Raw genomic sequence first — 19,687 nt, 5'->3', positions numbered from 1 at the left:
AGAATATGCTACTAACAAGAGTTATTGGAAGATTGCTTATAAGACTAATCTTCAGCCTTATTAATAAATACATAAATATATAGTAGTTGTCGTGCATTAAAATTCATTTAATTAAGCCTCTGCATACCTACATTAGATTATGCTTCAAAATAGTGCTTGTATTGGATCGTACAGACCAAACAAAAAGTAAAGTACTGGAGGGATACCATCGTATACGTATAACAGTGTTGCCAATGTACATCTTTAGTAGATGTACATCTTTGTAGAGTTATTTTAAAATTCGAAATGTTCTTATTATAGACTAGAATGTATTTAATGAAAGAGTACATAAATTTAAACAGCAACACACGTTTCACTACAAAACGTAGACGTGACTTGTCTTCGCATTGTTTACTTCTAGAGGAGTATCGTGCAATGCGCAGTGTCGAACAATGCGTCACAGTTGGGAACGGATGTTCCTTGTCCCAATTTTTTAAAATAAATTCTTAGCGGCCGTATTCTACGGTATGTATTTCTGTGACCCAAAAACATTAATTATTTTCTTAACACGTGCACCTTCATTCTATATAAATTAAATTCTTATGACGATAATACAATAGAATAAAATCAATGTGTCTCACTGAAGCTTTAAAGTATCTAAATCGTTATTGACAATAAATCAGATAAGTTAATACCATACTACTGTACTCCACGTGAAATGTGGAGTTACGCAGGTGTTTCATTCTAGTAGAAGAGCATTCTTCGCAAAAAACATAATATTTTCCAGTGGTAATATTGATAATGATTACTTGCAATACCTGTTACAGATGTCCAACAATGAGTATGAAGTAACATCAGAGATTCACCAAGCAATAAATAAGGATGGCATATTGAAGCCCAACTTGGCTGCTGATAGTTAGTATCATACTTTTAAGATGTATTTAGCATGTTAGTCTTATAATAACGAAGAGTAAAATTGAGGTGAAAATAATATAGAAATACTACTAATATGGCATTGACATCTCAACCTGAATGTAAATTAAATTGAACATTTATCGTGTACTCGTATAGCTCGTAATAGGCCCAAAACTCAATACTGGATGGGAGGAGAAAGATAAAAATGACTGATATGAAGATAATTTACCCAATCTTAAATTTAGCATGAGCTCTATTTAAGTTCCATGACTTATGCCTCAACCCACAATAAAACGGCTGTGTGGCGTGTCTTCCAAGTACCGTGGCCGTTGGCCTAGTTAGGTGTACGCTAATATTCGTATTCAGTGATTGCACCACTATGGGCTTATCTTTAATCATCAATTTTGAATAGGTTGTATAGTTAAATGTCTCTAAATAAGTTGCCTAATACAAAAGTTTTTGAATTCACATGGATCGGAACTTTTTATATAAAATTAAAATTATTACAACACTTAGTTATTAAAAATTGAATAATCATACACTCAAGACTATCCTAGTTATTAAAAATTGAATAATCATACACTCAAGACTATCCTCGTGTCCTCTTTCGGTATCTTATCTGAAAATCCCCATATCTATAGAAATCCATGTCATACCCCGTATAAGCTTTGTTAGGTACCTATAGTGGGATGGTCTTTTATAAAGTTGAATAATATTGGAGTAAGGTATGTATGTTTAGTTATTTGGAATAAAAGCACAATAGATCAAGTTCGTGACATGAGATCGTTTATTGGCATCCCATGTAGGTACTATTGTTCGATCTAATGTAGATGGAACTAATAGGCCTACATACAAGCTATATTTTATATATGAAAACATACACAGCTCTCTTTCCACATTTTTATGTCTTGAGTGACGAGACATACTGCATTAATGATCTAACTTATGAAATAATACAAATTGGTCAGTCATCAGTGTAGTTTCAGAAGTATGGATGCGATTCAGGATCCGAGGTTGCGTTCGGGCGTGGGTTTGAATTCTGCTTGGACTGATTACCGGAGCCTGGTTGAATGTTTTTCCAACTGTAATGCGAATGTCAGGTAATTCCATGGTGAATCCTTTAACTCACATTTCACCAAATATAGGTACAATTGTGCTATCAGTTATCATCACGAATCCCACTGACGCTAGATATCTAATGTTTATACAGCGTCGTTAAATAACCGATTAAAAATTACCAAAGAAAAAAGATGTTGGATAAAAATTCGAACTATCACCAGTCCCATTTCATTCGGATTATCGAAGCTCAACTGTAGGCTATCTCTCCAGAAGTTTATGTAAGATAAGTCAGCAATTGAGTGAAGAGTGTTACTATTTTAATTTTATTTTTCCTCAGACGTTGTATCCAGATTCTTATTCAAGTATCCAGAGCACTTGGAGTGTTTGGATTCAGGGGATGACAGTGGATTAATAGAGGATGAAGATGGTGATTTAATTGTACACAGGAAGACTGATAACCAAAGAGAAGGTGTCATCACAATTGGTAAATTAATAGGCCTATCTAATTGTTTAATTATTTGCGTATGGTGGTCATCAAGTTACTTCTATAATAATACCAGTAGGCCTACACTGTTCACATTATTTCCAACAAAATATTTCAACTAGGATATATATATAATATACTGTACCTATATGTACACATACAAAGGAGAAGGATAGTACAATATGCTGTTAGATTGCTAAAACTAATTTATCTAAACGCAGTATCCATCCTTAAATAGTTATCGTTTAGATAAATAAATAAAAAATGCGATATCAACCAAATTTGTGATCTGTATAGAACAATAGTTAGTCCGCATATATTGGGAGACAATCCATTACGAAGCAGCTCCATCTTACCAACCATTGCCAGGATCTAAAATCTCAGATAATTTTTACATTTTTCTGAAATAAATAAATTAGTCCAAGTCCTTTAGATTGCCATTGGTCAAAGCCTGCACAGCCAGTCTCCGAGCCATCTGTCAATAAACTGTAATTCACTTAAGAGTATATCACCAATTATTTCCAACTTCTTTACTGTAAATATTTAGGCTTTACCTGGCGGACTAGTTTCGAAGTCTTGTTCTTCATTGTCCAAAGTCTAGGCAGATGACATGTTTCATGCAGATTTTTAAGTTTCCAATGAAGTTAATTTTGGGTGTTCGATGAAATCTCAGTTGATCGTTGAAGAAGATTAAAGTTTGATCGCCTGTATAATTGTAGACAGACCACTATACCGCATACAAAAAATATTTCTTGTCAATCTTTCTTCATAAATATTGTTTGATGATTGTTTCACAAATAAAAAAATTGGTTGTTTAAGATTACACTTCCTTGCACGACATGAATGAGAGGAATATTGAATGCCAACATCTCAATATAGGTTGATGTCACTGGCAGCTGTTAAAGTGAGTCCCAGCTTTGCATGAGAATATATGCTTAAATTCAGTGATACTCGCAATAAAACAGCTTGTGCATTTCACATAAGTCTAAAAGTAAGTTAATTGTGGCGTAGGAATGTTTCTGTTTTAAGTATAATATCTCGACATAGTAATATTTCATTGAAAGTAATCAATTGAAGTTTCTTGAATTGATATTTACAGTACCATTGTAGTGTATAAATGCATTAAGAAACATTACTTTCTGTTCAGAACATAGCTTTTCTACAACATTAGACTTAGTGGGTAGACAGATTTGGCGGGGCGCCCTTCTTCTTGGTGATTTTGTTCTTCATTATGGGTCTTCACTACTGCAAGATTGTACAGTTCTTGAGCTCGGCTCTGGTGTAGGCCTAACGAGCATTGTGGCAGCCATGTTTGCCAAAGAAGTAATATGTACAGGTAGGACTGGCAATGCTTGTGATATATATTTACTCCAGCTTGGCAACATTAAATGCATGTATAAATATTATAATTTATTTTAATTAATATTCGCTTATCTTGTTATTTTAAAATTTCTTCTTACTTAATTAAGTTTTAATTTTAAATTTCTCTCTCTATATTATTGGTCCTCAAAATACAGTTCATAGAATCTTAACAGAAAGTATATATATTATTTTATATGTTAAGAGATATTCTAAATGAATAACTTTATTTTCCTAAGACAGACTTACTTAATATGGTTTAATCAAATGATGTAGAAATAAACTCGGAACTTCCGATCTTTTAAATTAGTCATAAGTGATCTTAGCTGGAATAATTCATGTTAAATCCAAAGTATACAGAATGCAATTATACGTTACCTGCAAGTTCTGCTATGATAAAAATTGCTTTTGACATGAACTGCAGCTTCTAAAAATTTCTTCCTATATCATACCTCCCTTGTCTGTGGGAATATGTTATGCAGAGCAATAGCCTAGTGTAGATAGCATATCTTTACTTAATTTCTCGTACTTTATTCTTGCACTTTGCTTTTTTACGTTTTAAATTTTTCATTAATTGTCATTTATTCTAAATCTATTATATTGTGACAGTCAGGAGTCGATCGCGTCCCACAGAGGTCGGGAGCGCACGAGAAAACGAGCGACGCAGCAAAGAAGGTTGCGGCCGCTCGGGTCTGGAGGGGACAGGCGTAAGAGGGGGCGCGAGGTGGCGGCACAGACGTGACGAAGGGTGAAGCAGCTGGTGACTGAGGGGAGAAATCCAGAGAAGCCTAGATAGGCATCATCTTCTCGACATCTATAGATTAATCGCGAAATCGTACTCTCCAGAAACTATGGTTTAGTTATAAATACGACACGCGAGTGAACTTGAACAGTTAGTTAGTTACAGTCGTTGCTAGTTTTGGACAGCAAGGCAGTCTTGTTGTAGCAGTGAAGCCAGCTTCGAGACCGGAGTTCGACTAGAGTTGTGTCCGTAACTGTGGGAGCCGGAAGGCCTGAGTTTGAGTGCAGTGGACCGCAGTTGGGGGACCTGAGTTCGAACTCAGGACTTCCGGCTCCCATAGTTACGGACACAACTCCAGTCGAACTCCGGTCTCGAAGCTGGCTTCACTGCTACACAAGACTGCCTTGCTGTCCAAAACTAGCAACGACTGCAACTAACTAACTGTTCAAGTTCACTCGCGTGTCGTATTTATAACTAAACCATAGTTTCTGGAGAGTACGATTTCGCGATCGACTCCCGACTGTCACAATATTAACAATGCCATCATAAAAACTCTCAAACTGCAAATTTCTCTTTAAATCTGTCATAAGTTACTTAGTGTGTTAGTTAAGTTAGGGAATATTTGCACAAAATATTCCAAAGATAAACTGAAACGATGTGTCACTGAGAAATCTCTACCATTCTTGCATATTGAATAATTTACCTACAAGTAGAAATCTCTTATGTAACTAATAGCAGCTGTTATATAAAGCTTCCTAACAAGATTCGAAAACATTTTATCACAGTTACATCCTTCAAATATGTTCTGGTTTTAACTTCTAATAAAAAGCCCTTATTGTTGTTCTAGTAATATCTGTTCTTGAATTAAATATTTTAAAAACAATTACTGCCCCACTACAAAGCAGATGACTTAAGAAATCCCACTAGTAGACAGTGGCGTAGCATGAAATTTTGAGCAGGGGAAGCTAATTCAAGTTGTCTTTCATGCAGTATGAGAAAACGTATTACAAAAATATAGTCTTAAAATAAATAGTAGTCAATGTCAAGTCAGCAGTCGAAGATTGGTTGGAACCTCGTAAGTAACACAAATAAGGCATGACCTCAAATGGTACGTAGTAAAATATAATTTCACGGTTTACACATATCTCTAATAAATAGACACGTATACGTATAACATTAGCTCACTTCCTGTCATAGTTAGAGGAATCCAGTATTAACGGTCAATATATACAGTACGTAAGTATGCGTCTGTCTTTTGGTTGTGTCCTTCATTGACAGCAAGGGAGTCGGTCATTTGTTTTTTAGATCACACTTTTGTTCGTAAGTCAGTCTTGATAATAGAATTGTCCTAAAAAATTCAAGTAAATTGGTGTCAGGAACCGTTATTTCACTCATTATTTATTATATCAGCCACAATGCACACTAACACTTCAACTGAACACAACTGACGAAAAGGGATAACTCAGAAACTACTTATTTTCAATGTCAAAGCTAGCTTCTTGCTAGCCTTGCGACCAGGATAGTTTAGCTAGAAAGGGATGGAAAATCTGCGGGGTGGGTTACACAGAAGAATGAGTGTAAGAAACCAGTCTGCTTGGAAGCTGGTGTGTGCAGGCTTCTTGTTTACTGCTGCATCATAAATCATCCTAAGCTGCTGCATCACAATATTTAACGCATAAACATAAACTATATTAAAATTAATAAATAACTTTGTTCATAAACTGCAAGTTTATTATGAAATTATTATTAACTGGGGAAGCTGAGCTTTTTAGCTTACATTGATGCTACGCCACTGCTAGTAGATCATTTCGTGGCAAGTATGAGAAGCTTCATGATACGGAATGCACGTCTGTCTCATTTATCCTGTTTCGTTATATATATGTTCTATGAACTGTAATTGTTTGAGTACCATGACTTCATATTTCATTGTAATAAAATGCAACTTTTTCAAACAGATAACATTCAACTTCTCTTTCTCTGTATTTATGATTTCTATATTATTTGCTATTTCTCTTATGGTAGACATTGATATTGGCGGCATCCTGGAACTCATCAAAGTGAATGCAGCAAGAAATTGCAAGCTTCTGAAGGCTAACTTCATTGTTCTTGGCCTTGATTTCTTTGCAAATGACTGGTGCTCTAACTTGGAAAAAAAATTAACAAATGTTACAGTGATCCTCGTTGCCGATGGTGAGAAGATTGAGTCATGCTTTTTAATGCGTAACATAACATACATTTAAAGTAACACTTATTCACTTATTTTGCTCTAATAAATTAAATGCTACTTTTGAAATTCTAGTGATTTATGACAACGATGTGACTGAAGCTTTTGTGAACACGTTGCAGAAGATTTTGAGTTTTCCTCCAGCCAAGACAATATACATTGCATTGGAGAAAAGGTGATTATACATATGTAGCGAAGTTCGACCTTAACAACTTGTTGAGATGTTGAACTTTGTATGCATATGATTGACACAGAATTAGCATTTGAATCCTTCCCTATTTACAGATAATCCCAATTACACATGCTCTGAAGTAATGAGTAATGTACAGCTCAACCAAGTTAAGTCTGCGAGCTGAGAGGGGAAGTTGGAGACAGTTCTGTAGTGAAATGAGGCGGTAACGAGAGGAGACCAGTACAGTCTCATATGACAGCAAAGTTTTCCTACTGCACTTCAGTTCATAGAGCGGTAACAATTTAAGATGCTTTGAAATAGACTGTACTTCTACTTCTGCTTGGCAGTGAGGTTTGGCATTTTGATTGGCAAGCGTGGGCGTAGGAGAGAAAGTTGCATGAGGGGGGAGGCTGGGAGACAGCGTAACTGTTGCCTTTATCTGAAGACAAGGACAAAAAATGCACGCGCTCCGTAGTGTATTTTAAACGATGTGCACACGTTGAAATCTGAGCGTCAAGTGACCTATGTGGCAACTGTGTTTTGACTCTACATTCCATCCCGATATCCCCACTCGCAGACTTGACTTGGACAAGCTGTAATCTATATATAAACACACATATATACCGATTGCAAGAGTTAAGAATATCCCTCTGACATCAACGAGAATAAGACCAGGGGAGAAGTTGCATACACAATTTCTGTATTCCTCAGAAAATACACTGACCTTTTGACCAATCTTTAGTAGAAAAATAATTAATTTGGTATTCCCAAGAAACTAGTAAGATTAATTAAAATGTGTCTCAGCAGAGACCATATACGCCAGTTTCTGTCTGATCCTCTTCCAATTCACTGCGGGCTAAAGCAAGGAGATGCACTATCACCTTTACTTTTTAACTTTGCTCTAGAATATGCCATTAGGAAACTCCATGAAAACAGGGCTTGGAATTGAACGGGTTATATCAGCTGCTTGTTTATACGGATGACGCAAATATGGTAGGAGAAAATTCACAAACGATTAGAGAAAACACGGGAATTTTATTTGAAGCAAATAAAGAGATAGGTTTGGAAGTAAATCCCGAAAAGACAAAGTATATGATTATGTCTCGTGACCAGAACTTTGTACGAAATGGAAATATAAAAATTGGAAATTTATCCTTTGAAAAGGTGGAAAAATCCAAATATCTTGGAGCAGCAGTAACAAATATAAATGACACCCGGAAAGACATTAAACGCAGAATAAATATGGGAAATGCCTGTTATTATTCAGGTGAGAAACTTTTATCATCCAGTCTGCTGTCGAAAAATCTGAAAGTTAGAATTTATAAAACAGTTATATTACCGGTTGTTCTGTATGGTTGTGAAACTTGGACTCTCACTTTGAGAGAGGAACAGAGGCTAAGGGTGTTTGAGAATAAGGTGCTGCAGTAGGAAGGAACGTCGTATGGTCTTCATATTTCGTCACTAGGCGAGTCTCAAATTAAGATAAATACATATAAGTGTATACAGTAGCACACTCATTATTTTGACCACCAGCCGCTACTGATCATATTATGGTTACCAAACACACTTTTAATTTCATTTATTGAATGTGTTTGAAGTGTGGACAGTTGCATTTTCCTGCATGATAAGAATGACGTTTTTTCTTCATGTAATTCATTAAAAAATGAAACTAATATCTCATTAAGGTTATGTCAAAATGATGTCTTCTTTTATTCAATTTAGAGCATGACCCTGATGCCTTCAACTGCACATACAAGGCATGCATATCCCCTTCCCTCTCAGAAACTGAAAGCACAAACAATTGTACACTCGTTTCCAGGTGGTGAAATTCTTGTGCTGCATGAAACATTAGTGTTTGTTATGTGAAATTTTTATGTCGGAAGTATTGTACATTAGGTTACCAGATTTTTTAGCTGAAAGCGGGGACACCTGTGACTCCACATGGCGATTACTACCGATGTTTGAGGACCTAACATTCTAAATGTGCCAAGTGCCAAAAACAACTTTAGAAGATTTGATGAAAAATACACTGCGAAATGCATGTTGACATACCTACAGCACAAATGAGTCACTTACGGTTGAGCTACGACAAAGACAATTTAGTATGATATTCTCATATGGATTTTATATGATATTCTTATTGAATTTGGTATTCCCAAGAAACTAGTTCGATTAATTAAAATGTGTCTCAGTGAAACATACAGCAGAGTTCGTATAGGTCAGTTTTTGTCAGATGCGTTTCCAATTCACTGTGGGCTAAAGCAAGGAGATGCACTATCACCTTTACCTTTTAACTTTGCTCTAGAGTATGCCATTAGGAAAGTTCAGGATAACAGACAGGGTTTGGAATTGAACGGGTTACATCAGCTGCTTGTCTATGCGGATGACGTGAATATGTTAGGAGAAAATCCACAAACGATTAGGGAAAACACGAGAATTTTACTGGAAGCAAGTAAAGAGATAGGTTTGGAAATAAATCCCGAAAAGACAAAGTATATGATTATGTCTCGTGACGAGAATATTGTACGAAATGGAAATATAAAAATTGGAAATTTATCTTTTGAAGACGTGGAGAATTCAAATATCTTGGAGCAACAGTAAAAATATAAATGATACTCGGGAGGAAATTAAACACGGAATAAATATGGGAAATGCATGTTATTATTCGGTTGAGAAGCTTTTATCATACAGTCTGCTGTCAAAAAATCTGAAAGTTAGAATTTATAAAACAGTTATATTACCGATTGTTCTTTATGGTTGTGAAACTTGGACTCTCACTTTGAGAGAGGAACCTAGGTTAAGGGTGTTTGAGAATAAGGTGCTTAGGAAAATATTGGGGGCTAAGAGGGATGAAGTTACAGGAGAATGGAGAAGGTTACACAACACAGATCTGCCCTCATTGTATTCTTCACCTGACATAATTAGGAACATTAAATCCAGACGTTTGAGATGGGCAGGACATGTAGCACGTATGGACGAATCCAGAAATGCATATAGAGTGTTAGTTGGGAGGCCAGAGGGGAAAAAGACCTTTAGGGAGGCCGAGACGTAGATGGGAAGATAATATTAAAATGGATTTGAGGGAGGTGGGATATGATGATAGAGAATGGATTAATCTTGCTCAGGATAGGGACCAATGGCGGGCTTATGTGAGGGCGGCAATGAACCTCCGGGTTCCTTAAAAGCCAGTAAGTAAGTAAGTATTCTCATATGGATGTTTCGCCCTTAGATTCAATAAAATGAAATTTGAAAAATTGGCACTTAGCACATTTAGAATGTTAGGTCTTGATTTATGCGTGATTCAATGATGAAGCAATCCAAATGTACACACCAGCCTGATTTTGTGATAATACATTGAGATATATCGGTACATTGAAGACTGTGAGAAGAACATAAAAAGCAACTGTAAAAAAAAAGTCTTCAAATGTCTTTAAAAATCAATTTACTCTTTCCTTTTTCGTCACTTCTTTCTTTTTTCTTTATCTGTCACTTCTCCTTTTTATTTTTATATTATTGTTTACTGGGAAGGATTTTTCCATTACTTTTTGCACAGCAGTGAAAAATCATTTCCGTAACTATTTTAGTCTTACTATTTGATGTTGAAATTTATAGTAACTGTTTTTAAATCTTTTTCATTTTATAGGTATGTCTTCACAGTTGCTGACTTAGATTCAGTTGCTCCATGCTACGAGTTCTTCCTGCAGTGCCTTCAGAAAACTTGTGCCAAGCCTCCAGGTTCCCAGTGGCAAGTGGACCAATTACCGATCGATTTTCCTCAGTATTTCAATTACGAACGTGTCAAAGAGCTCGTCCTTTGGCGCATAAAATCAAAATACTAAACATGGTACATCTTCGTTATTCCGTTATGAAGTACAGTAAAGTATTAATCCTTTTACTGTTTTGCACAAAACATTTCTGCTGGCCAGAAATACTTTCTGTTGGTAATACTTTATTTGAATATATTGTATAACTTTCAAACAATTGTTGCTACTGACTTCTCTTTGTCAGAAATATTATCTCATTTAGTCATACAGCCATCAGCCATCATTCTTCCATTGATTATGTGCAATAGCAGCTGAATACCATAATCATTAAGTAAAATATTTAATGATATTAAAATGTATTGATAGGTACCCAAATTTTGTTGCATATTTATTGCTTAATGAGTACGGTATTTGCTCTTTTCCTTACTTGAATTAAAATAATAAAAAATCTTCTTTGAAAGGTTACCTACGAATAATATATCCATAATACATTAATATATGTAACTTGTTATTGTTAGCTTCTGTAGTATATCCAAATACATTACTATAATAATACCGGACAGCTGTTTACTAGTAGTATTGACGTGAGTGCGAAATATCGCAGACTTGACATCTAGTGGAGTGGCGTGGAATTACGTCCACAAATACAAATATTAACATAGCGGAAATCAGACTAGTGTTTAAAACGTGAGGTACTAATATGGAATAATATACGAGACACTTAAGAAATGTTGAATAGTACCGTATTTAATATAACATTATCTTATATCAAAGCTGCATATTATGAGAAATATTGCATGGTTCATATTATTTTCCGTAATTAATTGTTGCGTATTTTTTCTTTGCTTTAATGAGACAAAATCAATTCTGACATTAAGAATGAATTTACAATAACACTTTATATACGTATTGCTGACAACTGCAAAGATAAAATTGGTAGTAATCTGATGCTTACAATAATTAGTAAAGGCATGTGGACAACAATAAAACTTAATTTGCTAAAACCTTAAAATTTCCATTATATTTTAACTTCTGTTCATTTATTAGGCCTAAATAAAAAAGCTAATTTTTATTGTTCTATCAACACAGAGACAAAGGCATTAGACCTAAAGAATTTTGTCGACTCACGTTTTATGAACTCTCGGAAATCAAAAGTACGATTTGGAGTAATTTGTAACGCTATAATTTTATTGTAGTAAGTACAAACAGCACATATAGTCCTGCACCCTGACATTTTAACACAGCACTAATTAATAAAACTATTAACTAGCCCAGCAACAATATACATTGCAGTTGATTACAGCTTGTTTCGCGAGTATCTCCACACCGGCCGCCTAGGTAGCAGCACCAGCATCGTTCGCATGCAGAACTGCTAGCTGTCCGGTATTATTATAGTAAGGTATTTGGTATATCTGGAATGACTTTTCTCGATATATTTTAACTGAATAATTGTTACTAACTTCAGTTGAACTGTTATATATCTTCAGATTCATACCGAAAATCGTTATATATCTTCAGATTCATACCGAAAATCGTGAAATCCCCTCAAAGTTCTGGTATTCTGTCGTATTATTTATTTATATATTTAATTTTATTTATTTAAAATCTTTTCAACTTTATAATTCATGTTGCGACTTGAACTATAAATTGAAACAAATCTTACATTATATAAATTAAGTTCAGTTAATACAGTACTACTTTATACAAAGGAGTAGCTTGAATTCATAAAATAAACTGGTTACAGTTGAATACTAGTTATTTATAAATTCAGCTAAATTAAAATAAATATAAGGATTTTGATTCCTAATTAAGTATGTTTATAAAACTTTGTATTTTTTTTTTTAATTTAATAACGTTATGAGAGAGTGACAGATTAATAAGGATTTCTGAAGATCATTGGAGATACTTTTTGTTGCCACTGTCTTTGGTAGTGAATATATTCGGTGACTATATGCCACAAGTGAAATTCTACAGTTACACATTTATTGCTTTGTGAAGGATCTTCGTTAAATAAAAGATGGCAATGTGTTATTTGCAGTGTGCACTTTTCAACCTTGTGATGACAATGTGATCCTTTCTATTTAAAGTATAATGCCATTAACAGTTTCTTTAGAATGCAAAAATTAACTTCACTCTCCACTTGTATGGAAGAATTATGAAAAAATTAAAAGATATCGTAATAAAAAAAAATTGATGTTATTGATTACGCTTTCATATGCGCAAGTTGTTCTCGTTATGAATTAACATTATTTTAAGATGTATTTTCTACTTTCTAACACTCTTCAGGAAATCATTATCCATTGATTTAACTTTCGCATAATCTTTGTGCTCAGGATGAACGGAATTCTGTTGGTTTGTAATTGTTTAGGAATAATTTTCATATATATTTTTTTCTGTCTCTCAGAATAAGCTAATAAAAATTATTCGTAGTTATAGGATGAGTTAATTTGAAGAATAATTTCCTACATAAAATTCAGACAGTGTGTGGTTTGTGGTGAATGCATTGATAGTAAGTAACATATAATATTTTATTCAAACAAGTTTACTTTTGGAAGTGTCTTTTAGATTGGTGGTTAAACTTCACTCTTTGTGTACCCTGTATCTAACTACATTGAATCTTTTAAGCCCTTTATCTTCACTGACATGGCGTGATATGTATTTTAATCACTTTTGACTTTTATCATGTGTTTACCTAAAAGATATGATGATCTGTCTGCTTGTTGAGTAAAACTTAGAAATTAAAATAATTGTTATAGGAAAATATCATCATCTTCTTCTTCTTCCCTTCAAGTATTAGGCCAAATGGCCTGTTACGATCTCACAGTTGAATTTTCAATCCAGCGCTTCTTTGGACGACCGAGAGATCTCTTCCCGTTTGGACGATAGTGGAGCATGACTTTTGGGAATGTATCTCTATGCATGCGATGCAGATGATTTATCCAGTTGTTCTGATAATGTTTTACGTGATTAATTACAGGTTCTACTGCTATTGCAAGTTATCTTGAACCTTACATCCCCTAAGTCTGTCTTTCGAACTGCTCAGTACGCCCTGTACTCATCAATGTAACGGCACGGCCCCTTCCTCGAGTAACGTGACTCTTTTCAGAAAACATTGGTTCTTTCACGTTACGGCTCTCTACTGTAAAAGTACTGGGTTCAATACAGACATTATCTCACGACACTCCGGTTTTGAGAGAAGAACATGGTTTTGTAGCAGGTTTTAATTAACCTGTAATGAGTAAGTATTTAAATATAATCGTGTGTACACTCCTCTCCATCCGGGCTGGGGACGGCAATGGAGGAGTTACTACAGCTATTTCTAAACATTATATAGGCCTACATGACTTACACCTACAGCTGATATGTACATGTTCTTATTACAATATTTTACAGGCTTATTATTTGAATTTACATTAATTTACAATTATATACAATCCTTATCCCATCATTGCTGCCATCATCACTTGGCCAAAAATTAATTATTATTTCGTCAATGGCATCATCCATTCGGAATTATCTTCTTAATCGTAGGTACTACTTTCTGAACAAGATAGAATTCTTCGATTATATCCCGAATGACATGTTGATCGAAGTCATCCACTTCAACTTTACACAAGTCCTAATTCTGGAATGAAATAATATGTTTAGTAGAACTATAAGAAAATAATAACTTGCAACAGTAATTCATTATGTCGCTCTCAATACACACACTATTGTACATAACTATTATAGCAATAATTTCTTATCATTACATACCGTACCTATTCTTTCCTGGAGTAGTGTGACGTTCATTCAGTTGTAATTCAATATTCTTAATTCTCTTCGCGGAACTAATACTTTTGCCAGAGTACGTAGCCGCTCTCTCATATTCCTTATCAAGAGGTTCCAACAAACATTTGTTTAATTTTTCCTTCTAGCAATACTTAATTATATTTGCGATAATTTATCTTTCTCCGCTGTGCATAACAGCGTTACTTTTTGTCCGGGTGGTGTGATTTCACCATAATTACTACCCTGTGATTGCTGCTCCATGTTAACACTACTGGTACACAGTGAAGGAAATAATTCTATGTTTCTTGAGATTATGATGCGGAGCATGCACAAACAACTCAGTTGGCTCCACCCATGTTACGCACTTCCTTCCCTCTGCCCCTCTGTCCCCGCTCAGGAAATTCAAGATAACTTGCGATAACTATAGTTGTAATTCTTCCATTACATCTTCATTGCGTTTGTGATCCCATTTCGTATATCCCGCTGTATATCTCATAAATTTAATTTCATTGGCCGTTATTCTGCTTTCGTCTTTCTTCCTCAATGTCCATGCCTCACTGCCGTAACAAAGTACAGGTCTCGCCAAGGTCTTGTAAAGGCGAATTCGAGTATGCCTTTGTACTAGGGAAGGTTTTATAATGGTGTTAATTATTCCCATTGTTTTGGTGTATTTTAGGAAAATATTAAATATGTTAAATACGTTAAAAAACGAACTACAAAACCACTGTACTTAATAGATTAGTGGTAATGTTTAATTTGGTCTCCCACATAGATTTGAATACAATTCTGGTTTTCAGAAATTGAAGATTAGACATAAAAGACTGTAAGTGCCAAAGAAACTGAGCTTTCTTGTGCGACTAGTAATTTAATATCATACGTTTTGCACATCTAAGGGAGAAGCTAGAACCTAAATAAAATTATAATGGGACATCTCATTTTTCTTAGTGGATAGAGCCAGGGACATAGAAGTCTTCAATTGCAGTGAAAACTCATAATGAGACAGTAAAAAATACAGTGAATCTCAGTTCTGAATCTTAAAAAAAAAAAAAAAAGGGAATTAATAGTTAAAACTATTCCGAAACATTTCTTTATCTACGAATTTTTTTTTTTTTTGTGTAGAGTATTAATAAGCTTGGTTTATTTTCATATCCTGTATGTTACTAATATGTTTGACACAATCATTCTAAGTGAGTTTCAATATCTAGGAGTTGTATACAGTTTAATATACACGTAGAGGTGGAGTGAATTGTTTAGAAACATATAGAATATGTATATTACTTTTCTTGTCACAAAAAGAAACGTACAATATGACTGTGATTTTAATTCTAGAGTAATAAAATGAATATGCTAGTCAGTTACACCTAGAAATACATTTTCACTTATATGTTGCATATTACATTTTTAAATGGTATTTTTTCTGTACATTTTAAGTAACTTCTTTAACAATACAGTCTTGAAGGAAACATATAAGTACAGAAACTGAATATCTCTATTAAGACTTCAATGTGTGGTGATATTAATTTTTTTATTCTACAGGATTTTCTGTTGTGGTTATACAGAAAAAAAAAAAAGAACAAAAGGAGAGGAGTTCGATTTGGTGCTGTGGAGTGTGGTATACTCTATTTTTTTTCATGGAGTGCAGTTTCATAGAAAGGACTTTGCCGACAGACCTTCTACTGCCCACTACTAATTGGTTGTCATAAATAAATGTCTTCCTTACTGTGACGGAAATCTTGTCTTCTCTTGTTAGTAACCAATCACAACCCTCGTTCAGAAGAATTGACAGGCTCCTGTCAAATCCACGTGGAGGCAGAGTTGCCGCATCTTTTCCGAATTCCAAGAATCCCGTCAGTTTCACTGCATAATTTCGAGGGTCACCAGGATTGTAGCAACTGTGCAATGTTGGAACGAGGGGACAGGATGGAATTGTCAGAGTTGTTTGTGTAGGAAGTCATAAATCTGTAAGTGGGTGTTCAAAGGAGCCACCGAACTGCACTCCTTGAAATAAAATAAGGTATACAGCACCCAGTGCATAGAACTGGGAGTCCTGGGTTCGATCCCCAATGCCAGAGCGAATTTTTCTCCTCTATTAATAGATATTAATATATTCAGTTTGTGTACAATATGCGAAATTGTACCTTTATAATGTTTGTAATGCTCAAGCTCTTAGAAAATAAATAATTACAACTTGTTTGTGGAGAAAGTTGTTTTCATTGTTTGCCAGCTAAAACAGAGAGCTGTTGCACGTGCGCGCATGCACACACACACACACTCTCTCTCTCTATAAAAATCGTCAAAGTATTTATGATGTACATTTTTGGGCATACAATAGATTTTTAAATATGATGGTCTTAATACGCATTTCCCCCTCCACCATAATTGCAAACGTATAAAATTAGTGCATCACAGTTCAATTCTCCTCTCCATTTATTAATTACTAACGCCATTGCACTAATTAGATAACTTGTAAATATACATTATATTTTAAATACTTCAAATGTTGTTGTTTTCTAATGCCAGGCTTTGGCAATAAAGTCATTTGACCTCTTGCACTCCAATATTTTTCAAAGATATTATCATGGTTAGCCACTGAAGCACAGATTTTGAGGTGTTCCGAATCCATTTCTTGGTTTGAGTTGCACAATGGGCAGTTAGGGGACTGATATATTCCAATTCTATACAGGTGTTTGGCCAAACAATCATGGCCTGTTGCCAATCTAAATGCAGCTACAGATATGTATATCCATCTCTTCATTATATTGAATGCTGAAGCATATAATTGTACTGTATATTAATATAGAACATCTTTTATTTTTACAGCAAGCATTCCCAATAACCAGCAAACACCTTGCACCTCATTAAATATTGTTCATAATTTAAACATATCTCTGAACACGTGAAACACTAAGAGCAATCAATATGTACAACTGTGTCTGCACATCTTTGGTGTCTGTCTGGTTGGCACAGTTGGTATAGCGCTGGCCTCCTATGCCCAAGGTTGCAGGTTCGATCCTGGGCCAGGTCGATGGCATTTAAGTGTGCTTAAATGCGACAGGCTCATGTCAGTAGATTTACTGACATGTAAAAGAACTCCTGCGGGACAAAATTTCAGCGACGCTGATATAACCTCGGCAGTTGCGAGCGTCGTTAAATGAAACCTAACATTTTAACATCTTTGGTACTAAGCCAAAAAAAAAAAAAAAAGAAGCCTATTTGTATTAGCACAAGGAACATGATCTACATGCGGCAAAAAAGGACTATGGGTTTATTTTCTCTCATTAGATTTCAGAGCAACTTTTAATAATATTTATGTTGTAACGAATATTTTCATATTGTTTCCACTTGACCGACATTATCTATATACAGCAATAATTTAGCTTTATTAAATCAGACTGCATTGTCAGATTCGAAGAAATAAAAGTGAATTTATTTACTTCTGACAGAAACAAATTTCAAGTGATTAAGATTTGAGAAATTTCATAGTCTGTAGGAAGCAATATAAAGTTAATATTTCACTTTGAAAAGACCACTTAAAATTTAACTCTTAACCAGTGGCAGTTCGTGCCTAAAATGGCAAGGGGTTCACTACTTTTATATTACATAGTTTTCCAACAATTTAAACAATATCTCATTTCTGAAAAATAAAAAATACAATTCTTTAAAGGAGATAATTTACCTTAAAATGGACCTGATGATGATCAGTTATCTTTGAAAGATCATAGCAATTTTTCCTTACGTTATCATTCTATCTTTCAATATTCTGCCTGAAAGCTGAGCTAAGCTGTTGCCTAATTTCTGTTCTTCCAAGGACTGATAAATCTAGGCAAGCATTCTTATGAGCAATAGATTCCTCGTGCTTCTTAATTTTCTGTGTCAAATGGCTTAAATCTGACACACCAGTGCATGTCCAGCTCGTATCTTTACCCTTAGCAAATAGCAGGCACAGGAAACAAAATAATTTATTTGTAGATTCACAACCGCAAATCCAGCTGTTTCTTTCATATATTTTTTTTTTTTTACTTTACATTGAAATCCCTACAAAATATCTTACTTCGATTTGTTTGTGCTTGCTTTAAATCAAGTTGAGGTAATGGACTTCCAAACTTCTTTATTTTACACTTATCTCCCAAGATTAAAACTGAAAAATTTGTTTGTAAAAGATATTGAACACTATTCAATTTCTGTGGAAACAAACACTGGTCACACTCACAGGTGAATATATTAAGGAAAGAGAATGGCATTTTTTAAAACTTTTCTCCTATTTGGTGTAAAATATTAATTTTTTGTATGTAAAGAGCTCATAGCTGTAGCAACTCAACCAAAAATAAATATAAAAAAAATTATTTGGTGGCCCAGATTTAAAAAAAAATATACCCAATGTAGGATTTTACTAAAACCGATATATCTAAACCATTTTTAAAGATAGATTCATCCAGTTTCTTCCAATGTACTTGCAAAAGCATGCTCTACAAACTCTCTGCAACAGAATTTTTATATTAATCCCTATATTTGTAAAATACACAATTAAAATTTAATAACACTTTTCTGATTTCCTTTCTTGCAAACAAACGGACGTATTTTTAAAATGAAATCAATTAACAAAATTCTGTTACAGAGAAAAGTTTCCTAATAATCTAAAGAATGTGTGTTCTAAATTTCATGCATGTATCTTTAATAATTCAGAAATTATATCCATTTTTGTCTGGCAATGTAGCAAAAAATTGAAGTTACCATAAACCAATAAAAGGGGCGAGTGATTTTAAAATCCATTGCGCAGGAAGTTTAAAAATGGCATCTTAAAATCCGACAAGGGTACAAATACCCACGAAATGTTATGCAATGCCTTCCACATATATCAAAGAGTATTTAAAGATTTTTTTTAAATTCAATTTACCGGAAACAACAATAAAAGGGGGTGAGTGATTTAAAAATGCATAACGCAGGAAGTTTAAAAATGGCGTCTCAACATCCGATAAGGGCACAAAATATAATGCTTTGCATTCCACATTCCACACCGGGTATATATATATACCCATTTGCAGTGTAAATAAATACATACACATACATATCAGAGTATTTTAAAGACAATTTTTTTTTGTTGAAAATTTACTCATTTTTCACCAAAAAATACCATCCTCTCCCCTTAAGACTAAAACACCAAGAACGACTAAATGGACATTTAAAGGATTGTAAGAAACCATTAACAAATACAACAATC

At 34.4% G+C, this 19,687-nt stretch overlaps 1 protein-coding gene across 4 annotated transcripts in view; it reads left to right on the top strand.

Moving 5' to 3' along the window:
• LOC138703776 (methyltransferase-like protein 22) overlaps window positions 1-16,672 on the top strand; it is a 30,325-nt gene extending 13,653 nt beyond the window's left edge. Inside the window, exons 1-7 of one of the 4 annotated variants that reach the window (XM_069831947.1) lie at window positions 190-504; window positions 807-894; window positions 2,291-2,437; window positions 3,585-3,773; window positions 6,561-6,728; window positions 6,838-6,937; window positions 10,578-16,672. In XM_069831947.1, the coding sequence (XP_069688048.1) occupies window positions 807-894; window positions 2,291-2,437; window positions 3,585-3,773; window positions 6,561-6,728; window positions 6,838-6,937; window positions 10,578-10,773 (888 nt within the window). In that variant the 5' untranslated portion in view covers window positions 190-504 and the 3' untranslated portion in view covers window positions 10,774-16,672. Of the gene's footprint in view, window positions 1-189; window positions 505-806; window positions 895-2,290; window positions 2,438-3,584; window positions 3,774-6,560; window positions 6,729-6,837; window positions 6,938-10,577 lie in introns of those variants that run through there. The other 3 variants (XM_069831944.1, XM_069831946.1, XM_069831945.1) reach the window with 3 other exon arrangements.
• The last annotated feature ends 3,015 nt before the right edge of the window (window positions 16,673-19,687 follow it).

Source organism: Periplaneta americana, chromosome 7 (genome assembly GCF_040183065.1).
Source record: "Periplaneta americana isolate PAMFEO1 chromosome 7, P.americana_PAMFEO1_priV1, whole genome shotgun sequence".
NCBI lineage: Eukaryota > Metazoa > Arthropoda > Insecta > Blattodea > Blattidae > Periplaneta > Periplaneta americana.
This window is presented reverse-complemented; position numbering and strand designations above follow the sequence as displayed.